The 13,826-nt window shown below is 43.8% G+C and overlaps 1 protein-coding gene across 5 annotated transcripts in view; it reads left to right on the top strand.

The window, feature by feature from the left end:
- TEX14 (testis expressed 14, intercellular bridge forming factor) overlaps nucleotides 1–13,826 on the top strand; it is a 639,745-nt gene that overhangs the window by 278,436 nt on the left and 347,483 nt on the right. For all 5 annotated transcript variants that reach the window (XM_040336821.1, XM_040336817.1, XM_040336820.1 and 2 more), the window contains exon 10: nucleotides 10,079–10,257. In XM_040336821.1, coding sequence (XP_040192755.1) covers nucleotides 10,079–10,257 — 179 coding nt within the window. The remainder of the gene's footprint in view (nucleotides 1–10,078; nucleotides 10,258–13,826) is intronic.

Genomic DNA, 13,826 nt, shown 5'->3' with positions numbered 1-13,826 from the left:
TCCAACTACTTTTAGCTGATCTCCTCCTTGCAGGCTGATTCCCAATGCAGCTACCAACCACTGGAAAAATGGTTAGCAGGATACAAAAAACACACAGGCAGCGCTCGATGGGAATAGCATTAAAACTTTTATAGTCTTCAAGTAGGTAACAAAATAAATATTGCACTGGAGATAAAATCGATGTAGCTACATAAACTGTAAAAATGGTGTGAGTAATACCAAACGGTAACAAAAGCAGTCATAAAAACATGTAGATAAGTATGATACTGGTATAAAAATGTGTACAACGATACCACTGCTGAATCCAGATGAGGAGAAGTTAACATCAGTCCGTCGGCATGTAGATGTCCCATGAAGGGAACTATCACAACTCCCAGTGGATGGTTGATAGAGGGAAGTGTAACAGCCCTTGCGTGTGGCAGATAGTAAGGTCCCGCCGACATGCAGATATGAAGGCACAGCAAAGGAGCCCTTCAGATGGACACGGCAAGCCCCACTGGTGGCCATGACGTCACCAGATCTCCCACAGAACTCCCTGAAGCCGGCGGAGAGGTGAGTACAAAATAAATTAAAGATTAATCGATGAATTAATAGTTAATTTCCACAGCCCTATTAAAAATATAGCAAAAAGTAATTAAACATTTTAATTAATAATTCATGGTAAGAACTTAAACGTTAAGGTGCCGCATCAGAGCCTGACATATTTCACTGCACTCTGCTTGCATATCATGTGCTGCTATTACTAGTACTGGCTCTTCTGGAGATGTATTCCAATCCTGGTCAAAGTCTTCTCCATGACTTTCACAGATTGTGAAGAGCACAGCAAGTTAGTACCATGGATTTGCAAGTTTAATGTCACTGTCATTCCTCTTCATAAGACACCTCCATCTACCCTTAAGTCTTCCAAAAGCATTTTCCACTACGACACGTGCCCTGGATGTTTTCTTGTTGTAGGTTTGCTGTTCTGTTGTTATTCGGCCATTGTCAGGAAATGGTTTCAGAAGCCAATTTTGTAAAGGGTAGGCAGTGTCCCCAAGCACATAATAGCCAACATTCACCCCACAAATGTTCTTAGTGCAAACAGGGTACAGGCCTCCCTGGCCAACCCAATCTCAAAATGTGGACAATCAGAGAACCCGAGCATCATGCAAACTCACAGGCTTTCCTACATTCACATTCCAGACTAGTCCCTTGCCATCCACTACACCCTGGAGAATGATGGAATGCCAGCCTTTTCTGTTGAAGTAGTCAGTGTGGTATTCTTGTGGTGCTATTATTGGTACGTGTGAGTCATCAATAGCACCAACACACTGTGGAAGGCCCCACCTGTTCTCAAAGTACTCAGCCATGTCTTTTAAGCTTTTCCCTGTCTGTAAAATAGCTGGTAAGATAGCGCAGGGGGCTAATGCTCCTTTGCAGCAGTCTGTGAGTGTCCCAAAGGGTTGCAGGTTCGATCCCGGCGGGGTCCACTCAGCCTTTCATCCTTCCGAGGTCGGTAAAATGAGTACCATTGAGTTGGGTAATAATGACAACCATTATCAGCGCTTAGACACATCGGTAACGGTGTAATTTGCGCTATATAAGTGTAAACATTATTAAAATTAACAATTTTTAGGAGCTAGCAATGTGCACACAGCCTTACAGAAGTCCTGCACACACCGGCACGCTGATGATATACTGACACCAAAAAGATGACCTATACTTCTGTATTTACTGTTGATAGCCAGCTTCCACAGGGCACTGGCAACTCTTTTCCTCACAGGCAAACTGGCTCTGAAGTTGGTGCTTTGCTTTTCCATCGCTGGACGTAGCTTGGCGCAAAGGTATGAGAAGGTTTCTTAAATTCTGCACCCACTGTGTGTGTGAATCCTGGGACGGTCACATGCCATCACTCATTGGCACGGGGGAAAGCCCAAATGACTGGTCGGTAGTGTTGCTTTGCCCAAAAAATAAAATAAAAATGGTAACGTATCACAAAAAATAAAACATCATTCAACATATGTAACATAAGTGTCAGTCAGTGTGTGTATGTGTGTCAGGTTGGCAGGTCAGTGTGTGTGTGTGTGTCAGTGCTTGTGTGTGTGTGTATGTCAGGTTGGTGGGTCTGTGTTTATGTCAGGTTGTTGGGTCAGTGTGTGTGTGTGTGTGTGTGTCAGGTTGGTGGGTCAGTGTGTGTGTGGTATGTCAGGTTGGTGGGTAGGTGTGTGTGTGTGTCAGGTTGATGGGTCAGTGTGTGTGCATGTCAGGAAGGTGGGTCAGTATGTGTATATATGTGTTTTTAGGTAAGTCGGTCAGTTGTGCTTACCGTATAGCGCTGCCGTCTTTGTCTTAGCCGCACAAATGTATACTTCTCCTCCCAGCTAAACATCCAAGCTAGAAGTTTTCTTTTCTGCTGTGTTTCTCATTGCCGCTCGCAACCTTCTCTCATACGCATCTATTTTGACTAAAAAGAACCAAAAGGCAAGTAGAGAAAAGACGAGCTGCTGAATGACCTCCATTGTTGTTGTTGTTGTTTGGCTGATGCTGAGTGACGCTGCATCACGTTTCTCGTCGCACTAGTGTGACATCACGAGAGGCATTTTTTCTAAAACCTGTATGGCCCCTGGCGGTCTGACTTGCTGTGGAAACGCTCACCAGAATAGACCGGACCATTCTAAATGTTCCATAATGTACCGACCTGAACCGATCCTCTCAGTGGAAACATAGCATAAGTAATTACCAGATCCATCATTGCTTCTGTTCATCCAGGAGATTTTTCAGCAACTGTAGACATCAAGGATGCCTACCTACAAGTTCCTATCCTACCAGCACATCAATGAAATTTTGAACGTCAACGCAGTGATGTACAACACTACGACGAGCTGAGAAAAATGAAGTTCAATGATTCCGAGCATGCGTAGGATTTTTGTGCGTCGGAATTGCATACAGACGATCGGAAGATCTTTTGCTGTCGAAAAAATTGAGAACCAGCTCTTAAATTTTTCTTGTCGGAAATTCTGACAGCAAATGTCCGAAAGAGCGCACACGCGGTCGGACTATCTGACCAAAAGCTCACATCGAACATTTGTTGTTGGAAATTCCGACCATGTGTACGCGGCATAAGTTTGTTTTCCTACCCTTTGGACTGTTCACTGCACCTCGGGTATTGACAAAGATGCTAGGCCCCATGCTTGCTCTGCTTCGCTTTCAGGAAATTTGACCTCTTTCTGAAGGGAACAGTCAGCATAGGTCATTTTGGCTAGTGTCTAACAGATTGTTCAGACTTTACAGAGGTTCAGGTGGATCAATACTGAAACTAACTCATTGTTTGAAATATCTGGGACTTCTCTTGGATATGGCCCTGGCCAGTGTTTTTCTGTTGCAAGAAAATAAAGATGCTCCTCTCCCACGTTCAGACTCTATGAAAAGCCATGCATATAAAAAGAAAGATGAGCAAGACCTCCTCTGACACACTGTGTTAAGGTTATTGATGTCCCAGTTTTATACACGTTGTCGCTTCCTCTAGTTTAGGGGAACGCCACCGCAGCCAACAGGCATATACAAAAGAAAAGATGTTGCCCCTGCAGGGAAACCAAGAGGTGGTGTCCCCTGGGACAACCGAGAGGCTACTATGGCAGTGACGGACAATCTGTGTAATTAAAATTATGTGTTTAATAAATAGTAACAAATTACATGGTATGGTTTATACACCTGGGACAATGGTACAAGTATAACACTACTGGAGCTAAAATAGCTCTAATTACAACCTGTAATCAATGGCCGGCCAAAAAATGCACGTATGAAGCTAGTTCATATAGCGTGCAACAAACAACACATAAAAGGACATAGACAATGACAAACATGTGGGACATAAATAACTATGGCAATCCGGACGCCAGATGGATACCTTTTGCTGTCAATTCTATTCGGAAATCCGATATAATGTACTTGGCAATAAGCCTTGTGAGAAAATAAAGAGAGTTGGCAGCAAGAGTACCCCCGCAGTGGATGACTGAGGTTACCGGACCTGAATTCCGTAGGAATGGTGGTCTTGCATGCATGAACCTGATGGCAAAATCAGATAAAGGTTCATATGTTTAAGGCTTGGGCATACATTTTGGGTAAATTGCCAAATGAAGGAAAATAAAAAATAATAATTCTGTGTGGGCTGCCCTGCCTGCAAGAAGGATATATTGTACTGTTCCTATTTGTTCTCCAGAAATTCCGGTATGTGGTTCTGTTCCTGAGGAAGGTCTTTTTTCGATCTCTGTATCAATCCGGGGACACCGATGGTGTAATTACTAACTCACAAGTGGACCCGGCTGACCAGCAGGCACTGGAAATTCTCAATGCCTTACTGGAAGAGTCGGAAGGTACCCCTGAAAACAGCTCACCATCATTAAGAAAGGCCAACCTAAACATCAAGTCTAGCAAAATGCCTCCATTTAACAAGAATCGCTGGCTGAATATTTTCCTCGAGGTAGTAAAGAGGGACCTGGAGGGATTGCCGTGGCAAATTAATAACCAGGACAATCTCTCCAAAACGGAACGTAAAGCCCTCATGGAATTAAAAAATGCCAAGGAAATCACCATCAAAAAAAGCGATAAAGGGGGGAACGTGGTCTTAATGAATAATGAAGACTACGAAGTAGAAGTTAAGCGCCTGTTGGGAGACCAAAAAACGTATCGCAAACTGGGATGTGATCCTTTCCCAACAGTAGTTGGAGAACTGAATAGCAAACTGGATGATGCAGTGGAAGCAGGTCTTATCCTAAAACGGGAATCTGACTACCTTATGGTTGACGATTACAACATCCCGACATTCTACTGCATCCCAAAACTGCATAAGTCTCTCCAAAAGCCCCCCGGACGCCCAATTGTATCAGCAATTAGAGGTCCTTTGGACAGAATAGGTGGATATCTGGATTCCCTATTAAAGGAGATGGTCCATGGACTAGAATCATATGTCCAGGACACCCGAGATGTGCTGTCCAAAATTTCCGAAATACATGTTGATGAGGGAGAGGTGTGGTTAATTGGAATCGACGTAGAATCACTGTACACCTCAATCCGTCATCAAGTGGGGGTTGATGCAGTAAGGTTCTTTTTGGAAAAACATTTCCCATTATTGGGGCAACAAAATGAATTCCTTCTAGACCTTTTAGAATTTGCACTACATCACAACTACTTCCAATTTGCTTCATGCTTTTACCAGCAGATTAAGGGTACCTCCATGGGGGCAGCCTGGGCTCCGGCATACGCATGCTTGCATTTGGGCCTCTGGGAGGAGAGGGAGGTCTATATATCAACATTGTATCGTAGTCATGTACATACATGGCTACGATACATTGATGACGTCTTTGTGATCTGGAGAGGTGACATTGAGAGCTTACATAATTTTATCAAAGAGCTGAATGCAAATGAGCGAAACATCAGACTCACTTACACTTTTGACAAAATTCTAATTTCCTTTTTGGACCTTAAAATAGGCCTAAAAGATGGCAGGATATGTACCAGTACTTACAGGAAGGATACCGCCGCAAACACTTTGCTACAGGCGGAAAGCCACCACCCATAATGGCAAAAAAATGGTATCCCAATGGGGGAATTTGTCAGGATCAAACGTAACTGTTCGGACACCTCCACGTTCCAGACGGAAGGCAAAGAACTGTATGCCAGATTTCGGGAAAGAGGGTACTCCCACCGGCAAATTAAGACAGCGAAACGAAAGGTAGCCGCACGCAGTAGAAAAAGCCTGCTTCTTAAAAAGACACATAACAGTAATGCTAACAAAAAAGGTGAGAGTGGACCAGTGAGGCTAATCACCACCTATGGCTCCCAATGGGACAGGGTAAGAGAAACACTTTCAAAACACTGGGGCATTCTCACCAGCAATAAAAACTTAGCAGACATCGTCGGCGAGCGTCCTAAAATGGTGGCTCGCAGAGCGAAAAATTTGGGGGACATTCTGGTCCAATCGGAATATGTCAGACAACCTAACAAAACATGGCTGTCCGAGTACCCACGTAGCCTGGGCATGTTCCCCTGTACGAGATGTCAAGTCTGTCCCTTTGTCGACAGAACACGTACCTTTATGGATGCCACTTGTTCCAAAGAGTACGAAATTAGGGATCTCATCAATTGTTCGACCGAACGGGTTGTCTATATGATAACCTGTCCCTGTAAAAAGATGTATATAGGGAAAACCAAAAGGCAGCTCAGAACTAGAATAGGGGAGCATCTGCGAGAAATAAAGAAGGAGAAAGACAGAGACAGGGAACCTAAACAGGAAAGTCCAGTAGCACAGCATTTTGCGGAATGCCATCAGGGCAAACCGGACGGCATGAAAATTAAGGGCATATATGCGTTGCATCTTCCCACCAGAAGGGGCGATTTTGACAGAATTCTTCTCCAGAAGGAAAAATGGTGGATCTTCACCCTTAAAACTCTCATGCCTCTTGGCATGAACACGGAATTAAGTATGCAACCCTTCCTGGACCAGTAGGCTGTCAGCCTCTTTTTCTGGTTAAATCTCTACTCTATTCCAATCAATCTTAGAGCATATTTAATTCCTGCCTTCTTCTTGGTCCAATTATATAATTGTCCTTTAAAGCAAGTATATATTCTTCTGCCTGCATACTGTGCCCCCGGGGGCGGGGGCCGTGTCTCTGTCTTCACTCCTAGCGCTGTTGCTCTGCTTCCCCCCTTTTTCCCTTTTTCCCTTCTTGCACCCACATATCCATAGAAGTTGAACCAATGTCTGTTTGTACAGTTATATGTATACACACATTGGTACATGGGTCTTTGATTAATAGCATTCATGTCCAGACTAGCTCTATTGACATATGACATTAAAAATATTCAGTCCAGGCCATGCCTGCCCATCTGGGCTGACTTTCTATTTAACATTTCTCTGCTTTCTCTCCTGCTAGTCCTTACAAGTCTCTCCATAGCATTTTTTGGAGTATGGGCCCTGTACGGGGCACCAGTACTAAACCATACATGCCAAGTGTGATCTCATCATAAGCATGTAACCAGTAGGGGCAATAACAATATATTATTTCCCCTTAAAATCACACTACGGGCTAAACTATACACATGAGAGGCTTTCATCTGTAAGTCTGTTTGCCCAACATTGAAGTTCCCTGTGCACCCCGAGAAACTTAGTTGCCTATATCTATTTGTCAACCTATATATTTATATAGCTTTACTATGTGTGTTTTGTTATATGTGACAGGCTTTATGGGTTTTGTCTGATTGGATGGAGGCACTCAGCACTAAAATGACATCTAAGTCTATTAAGCGGAACTCCGCATATTTTTTCACTTTTCAAATCAATGAGAGACAGGCGTGCGCCGATAGCATATAAAGGAGCGACGCACGCCTCTCTCTCACCGTCCAGACAAAGTTACGTATCAACACTACGAAACGCGTTGACGTCATCACGGCTCCGGACGCCTCTTTCAATGCCCCATAGCAGCGGGAAACTGAAGCGGTGACTCGCGGGAATACGCGAGTGAGAAGAAGCGAGCGGATGCTCTACACGACTTCTAGAGAGCACTAGATACCTGGTGCGCACCAAAGTCACATATTGACTACCTCCAGAAGTGTATAGCTGGATTTGCCAGCCTAGCGGATCCGTGGGAACTGAATCACACAACCGGACTGTATGGCTGCATCATCCTCCTTGTACGCTGACACGCATAGGCGCATCTGACTGATTACAGACGCCGACTACAGCGACTGGACTATACAACAGTCAGGAGGCAATCATTAGCCAACGGATCCCGGATCATTGTGAACCTGTGAACCTTACTGGTAAGATCGTTCCAAAATCTTTTTCCACATGCTCTGCTAACATTAGGAAGTCTACAATACAGATCTTCGGTGGTAACATATAAACTCTCTAATTAAATTCTTCATCCAACCGCTTCACATACCGGAATTTCTGGAGAACAAATAGGAACAGTACAATATATCCTTCTTGCAGGCAGGGCAGCCCACACAGAATTATTATTTTTTATTTTCCTTCATTTGGCAATTTACCCAAAATGTATGCCCAAGCCTTAAACATATGAACCTTTATCTGATTTTGCCATCAGGTTCATGCATGCAAGACCACCATTCCTACGGAATTCAGGTCCGGTAACCTCAGTCATCCACTGCGGGGGTACTCCTTGCTGCCAACTCTCTTTATTTTCTCACAAGGCTTATTGCCAAGTACATTATATCGGATTTCCGAATAGAATTGACAGCAAAAGGTATCCATCTGGCATCCGGATTGCCATAGTTATTTATGTCCCACATGTTTGTCATTGTCTATGTCCTTTTATGTGTTGTTTGTTGCACGCTATATGAACTAGCTTCATACGTGCATTTTTTGGCCGGCCATTGATTACAGGTTGTAATTAGAGCTATTTTAGCTCCAGTAGTGTTATACTTGTACCATTGTCCCAGGTGTATAAACCATACCATGTAATTTGTTACTATTTATTAAACACATAATTTTAATTACACAGATTGTCCGTCACTGCCATAGTAGCCTCTCGGTTGTCCCAGGGGACACCACCTCTTGGTTTCCCTGCAGGGGCAACATCTTTTCTTTTGTATATATCTATGAAAAGCCAACCTTCTCTTACACAGGATTTCTAGGCTTAATTATAGCCATCTTCAATGCAGTCCCTTTTGCCCAATTCCACTCCCGATTGTTGCAACCCACCACTGCTGCTGCTGGATGTCAGGACCTGCCATCCTACATATCCACAGTATGTTTTTCCACACTGAATAATTTTTTTACTTTTGGGAACTTTTTGGACTTTGAGCACCAGAGGCCTTTATTATGATTGTGTTATAATCACCTTGCAATATTAATGCTTTGTTATACATGACAGTAATCACAGTGCAAGTGATTTGCAGTGGTATTTCTATTCAATTTATAGTATTGACACTTTATTTATAATTTGTATATTACTGTAGATCCGTTAACACTAAGCACAGCAATTTAGTATAACTTGAAAAAACATGTTTGCCTATAGTTCTACTTTAAGGTAACAAATAGGAAGGGTGTATCCATAAGAAATAAAATTGCCAGAGCACAGGATTACTAAAAACGTTTATTAAACATATCCACACTTGCATGTAAACAGAAGTGTTGCTTGGATGTAGGGGGAGATATTGTGTAACAGATGGAAGTCAGACAGCTGCTAAAGGGAATAGCAACTGATACACCATGATGCCCGACCCACCAGAACTAGCAACACATGGCGGCATCTGTGGCCATGCTGCATGTTCATTGCCAGCACCAGCGCAAGAAGTGGGCAGGCACTACGCGTTTCATGGGCCCCTACCCTTTATCAAGACTTAATTAAGGGGGCAGGACCCCTGAAACACGTAGTGCTCGCCCACGTCTTGCTCTCAGTGCTGGCCATGAATGTGAAGGACAGCCTTAAACTCTGCTGTTTGTTGCTAGCTCTGGCTGGTCCTGCTTCATGGTGTATCAGTTGCTATTTCCTTTAGCGGCTGTTTGCCTCCCATCTGTTACACAATATTTCCCTGTGTTCAAGCTACACTTCTTTTTTTACATGTAGATGTGGATATGTTATAATAATAAAATGTTGCACATTTTTAATAATCCTGTGCTCTGGCAAATTTGTTTCTCCTGCATACTGCTGTGGATCCTTCCCTGATCTGATCTGCGGAGTAGCTGCAGATTCTAACAACCTCCAGTCCATGTTTTCTTGATCCTTTCATCCATCCATCCATTCCACAACCATATAATCACCTCTGCCCAGTGGACGTCCCAAGGAATCTGTTCTACAAAGCAAAGTACTGTGACCCATAAGACTTTTACTTTGGATTTTTGTTCTTACAACAGATCACCAGTGTCTTTTTAGCTACCACTTCGCTAATATAATTGTGGACTCTTATCACATATATACTGTGAGTGATTGATATTGTTTGTTGTTTTTTCGGGTGTATCCATTGAAAACTCTTATATGGACAAACTGTACATTTAAGTTGCATTTTGATCGCTGTAACTTGTCTTAAAAAAAGTAGTTTGTGCAATACAGAGACTTAACTATGTTTTATAAAATTCCAGCGCTCAGAGTGCCCAATATTGCCAATGGAAACTATATTGAACCTACTACTTCAAGCAATTGATGCCCTCATGTTCCTTCACTGGCGTGGTTTTGTTCACTGCTCCTTTTCCTCGCATGCCATACAGGTTGTATCTGCAGGGCAGGCAAAGATAAGCCACTTTGAATACATGATACAAAGGTAATATAATACTTGCAACTTTGTGATATATTTAGACTGCCTTCATTTCATCTGTGTATGCAGTGTTTTATAAGGGTATTTCGATAACTGCCTTCAGTGCATATAAGTAAGCCTAGTTAATCCATATCTCCAATGTTAGGCAGTCACACTGAAGCAAGCAATATTATTTACTATGATCAGAGAGATTTTAATTTCTCTTCTGTTCATTGAATGGCACAGCTGAATGGCGAGTCTTTAAGATGTTGACTGATAGGTTACAGAGCCATGTGCAGGAGTAGGACAATCAGTACAAACCAAAAACACAGCCCATGACTGCCCCTGCTGGCAGTAAAATCTCCCATCTGAAACAGACTTTTTTTTTTTTAGCCTAGCACCAATGAGTTTGTTAGGACTTCGTTTTTGTTCCTGTCAATTATTATTTTCTACAGTCAAGCTGCTGGCTGGGGGACAGGTCAGATATATAGATCCTGGTAGTCTCCCTAGTGCAACTTGCGAGTGCATGTAGTTTAAAGCTCCCCAGCAAAATCAGATACATTTTGTCCCTCAATAATCCTCATCCCTGCTGTGCAGTTGCAGCCTGTGTGGATTGTGGCGGTGTCTCCAACCGCTGTCTTTGTTTTGGGCTTCTGCCCTTAGCATGGTTCTCTTCCACCCTATGGTGCAGATAAGTGTTGAAGTGGATGGTGGGTGGTTCTTTGGCTGTCAAAGTCTGACACGGCTGCAGCAATTTCTTTGATTTCCTATTATGCATGGCATGCTTTGCCATGGACACAGCAGGTGCATGCTTTGTCTGGGGGCAGTAAGTTTACATCTGCTGAGGGCCTCATCCTGTCTGTACACAATCTTGCGTTTTCTGTTAGCACAGTGCATAGAGTATATGACGGATCACATAGGGCCAGTTAGCAGGCAACTGAGTACTCGGGAACAGAGGCTTCTTTCCCTATTTGTGCCAATTGTGGGATATCTAATGTGATTTACTTTGCCTTGCTTGCAAATTTTCCCGACCTACAAGCTTTGCTCACATCCTTAGTCTCCTTATATGAGGCTTTGGGTCCACTTGGAGTTGATTCCTTCATCTCTGGGATGGAAGAGTTTATATTATGTAGGAGAGTGGCTTTTCACACAAAATGCTAACTACTGTTTAATGTCCCTTGCAAACAGGACCACCTAGCTTCATTGTTTCCCTCTCAGAGCTTTAGTACGCCCAGAAGAGGAACAAGTGCAGCTTCCAGCTTTATTTCAGGCAGCCTGTCAAAGTCTATGGCAGGCTGTGGCTGAATGTGGCTAAATGCTTAATCAAGTGGTATTAGTGTTTAGGGTTCTGGACGGGGTTCCACTGGTTTTAGTGTCATTTGTACTGCAAGTTTTGGCATTGGAGCACGTTTCTTTAGCATAGGTTGAGTTGGCAGATCAACTGGTTCTGGGCCTTAAATATGTTTGTGAAATGGCTCTGGATTTGGGACAGTTAATCTTGTTTGTCTGTTCTGGTGTTTATCCTTCAATGCGTGTTATGGCTCTAGTGTCGGTCAGCAGATCAACTCACTGAGATGCCTTCTGTGGTTGACTGTCTGTTCCTAGTTTTGCTGAATGAGAATCTGACAGGAGGTAAGAACATATTTCTCCTGCAAATGAAAAGGCTAAGGAGACTTTGGAAATCTGGACCTTCCTTTTTAGCCCTCAAGCATATTGTTCATGGCCAAGGCACTTTCACACAAGGGAGATATCCTATCACAGGGTCTGATTTTCCATCCTGGGTTTAGTCACTGGGTTTAATTACATAGTCATGTCACAACGCGGCTCAGGGCCCCAGGTTCCACCTGACCTCCCCGGCTATGATGGAGGCCTACCACCCTGCTCGGCAAAGGAAGCTGCACAGCGCCCCTTCAAAAAAATGTGGGATACAAGGATCCCCTCTACTCCGCTTACCTGACCCTGCAGAGGTGCACCTGGAGGATAAGATTGGGATCTCTGGATGGGATTTCCCAGCTACTGGCAGAAGCACTGGCCTCACATGTGAGTACTCTACCCCATGCTTCCAATATGGCTGCTGAGTCACAGCAAGTGAAAGCTGACCCTGAGTCCACGCTTAGAGACATTCTAGCTGTTGTTTCATCCTGCAGCTCATCTACCACAGATTATTATTTTATTTTTTTTAACAAAAAGTTTTTTTTTTTAATGTAAAACAAAAAAAGCAAAGGACAGTCACCAGGCAATGGTAAAACATAGAGCAATGATAACAATAGCAGTGAGTACATAAATTCTCATACATACAATACAATGAGATGAGCATCCATTCAAAAATAAAATCTCAAGAAGACAATAAACCAGTGGTACAAAAGCATAGAGTTCAAATCAGGAGTCAATTGGATTGTAGTACTGGAGGGTACCATAAACCCCCGCTACAGGGAATATGTGGATTGGGAACCATACAAGTACCAGATAGGTGGTAGAAGAGGCGGGGATGAGTTCCCATGCCAGGGAAAAAGGGGAGACCCCCACCGCTGCACCAAGGGGTGCAAGACAGAGGGTGGAGGAAGGGGGGCGGGGGGGAGGCAAGCCTCACAGCACCCAACACAGGGTGAGTCATGGCCAGAGCTGCACCCTAGAGAATCCCCACATGGCTCCCACATCAGTCAACCTTATTACTAAAAAAGGACAGCTAGGCACTCCTGACACCCCATCCACCTAGGCCAGATCCAATTGCTCCTCATGCACCCATGCCGCCCAGACCTTATCAAACTTCCCGGGGCAATTACGACCCAGATATGTGAGTTTATACAGAGGAAGGGCCCCATTGATTAAAGCTTTCCACTGCTGTACTGAGGGGGGGGGGGGGGCTCCTTCCACCGTATCAGGATTGCCTTCCTAGCATAGAAGGCGGCAAAAAAAATAAAGAGCTTCTTGGAGTGAGTACCATTCAGTGTATCAACTATCCCCAAAAGCAGCGGCAAAGGGTCACAGGTCAAGTGTACCTTGCTGACAGATCTAATGACAGTCACTACCCCCTGCCAGAAAGATTGTATCACAGGACAGGACCAGACAACATGAAAAAAGGATCCCTCCTCCCCACCACATCGGGGGCAGACGGTGCTTCATTGCGGGTATATTCTAGCCAGGCGTTGGGGGGGAGAAGTAAGCTCTATGTAAAAATTTGACCTGAAGAAACCTATCCCTGGCAGAAACCACCAGGGCGAGGTATTGCTGAATCCCCTCCCAGTCATCATGCCAAACCGAAAACAGCTGAGAGACCTTGGAGGTGTCTAAATCCACCAAAAGAGAGTACAGGGCAGAGTTGTAAAGGAATCTTTTACTGAAATGACTGTTTACAGGGTATAGAGACATAATAGTTAACTGATTCCTTTTAAAAATGATTAAAAATAGATAAAAATCAATCATATAATGTACCTGCAGTTTCTAGTTTCGTTTTTGCATGTACAGGGCAGTGATGGTTTGGAAAACGAAACTGATTGGTGCTGTGGGGTTTTAGACACACAGTAATCACACTTGATTAGTGACCACAGAGAGAAAGCTCCCAGTACTGTGGTCATCAGGAAACAGACAACCGGGAA

Source organism: Rana temporaria, chromosome 2 (assembly GCF_905171775.1).
Source record: "Rana temporaria chromosome 2, aRanTem1.1, whole genome shotgun sequence".
In the NCBI taxonomy this organism is placed as follows: domain Eukaryota; kingdom Metazoa; phylum Chordata; class Amphibia; order Anura; family Ranidae; genus Rana; species Rana temporaria.
This window is presented reverse-complemented; position numbering and strand designations above follow the sequence as displayed.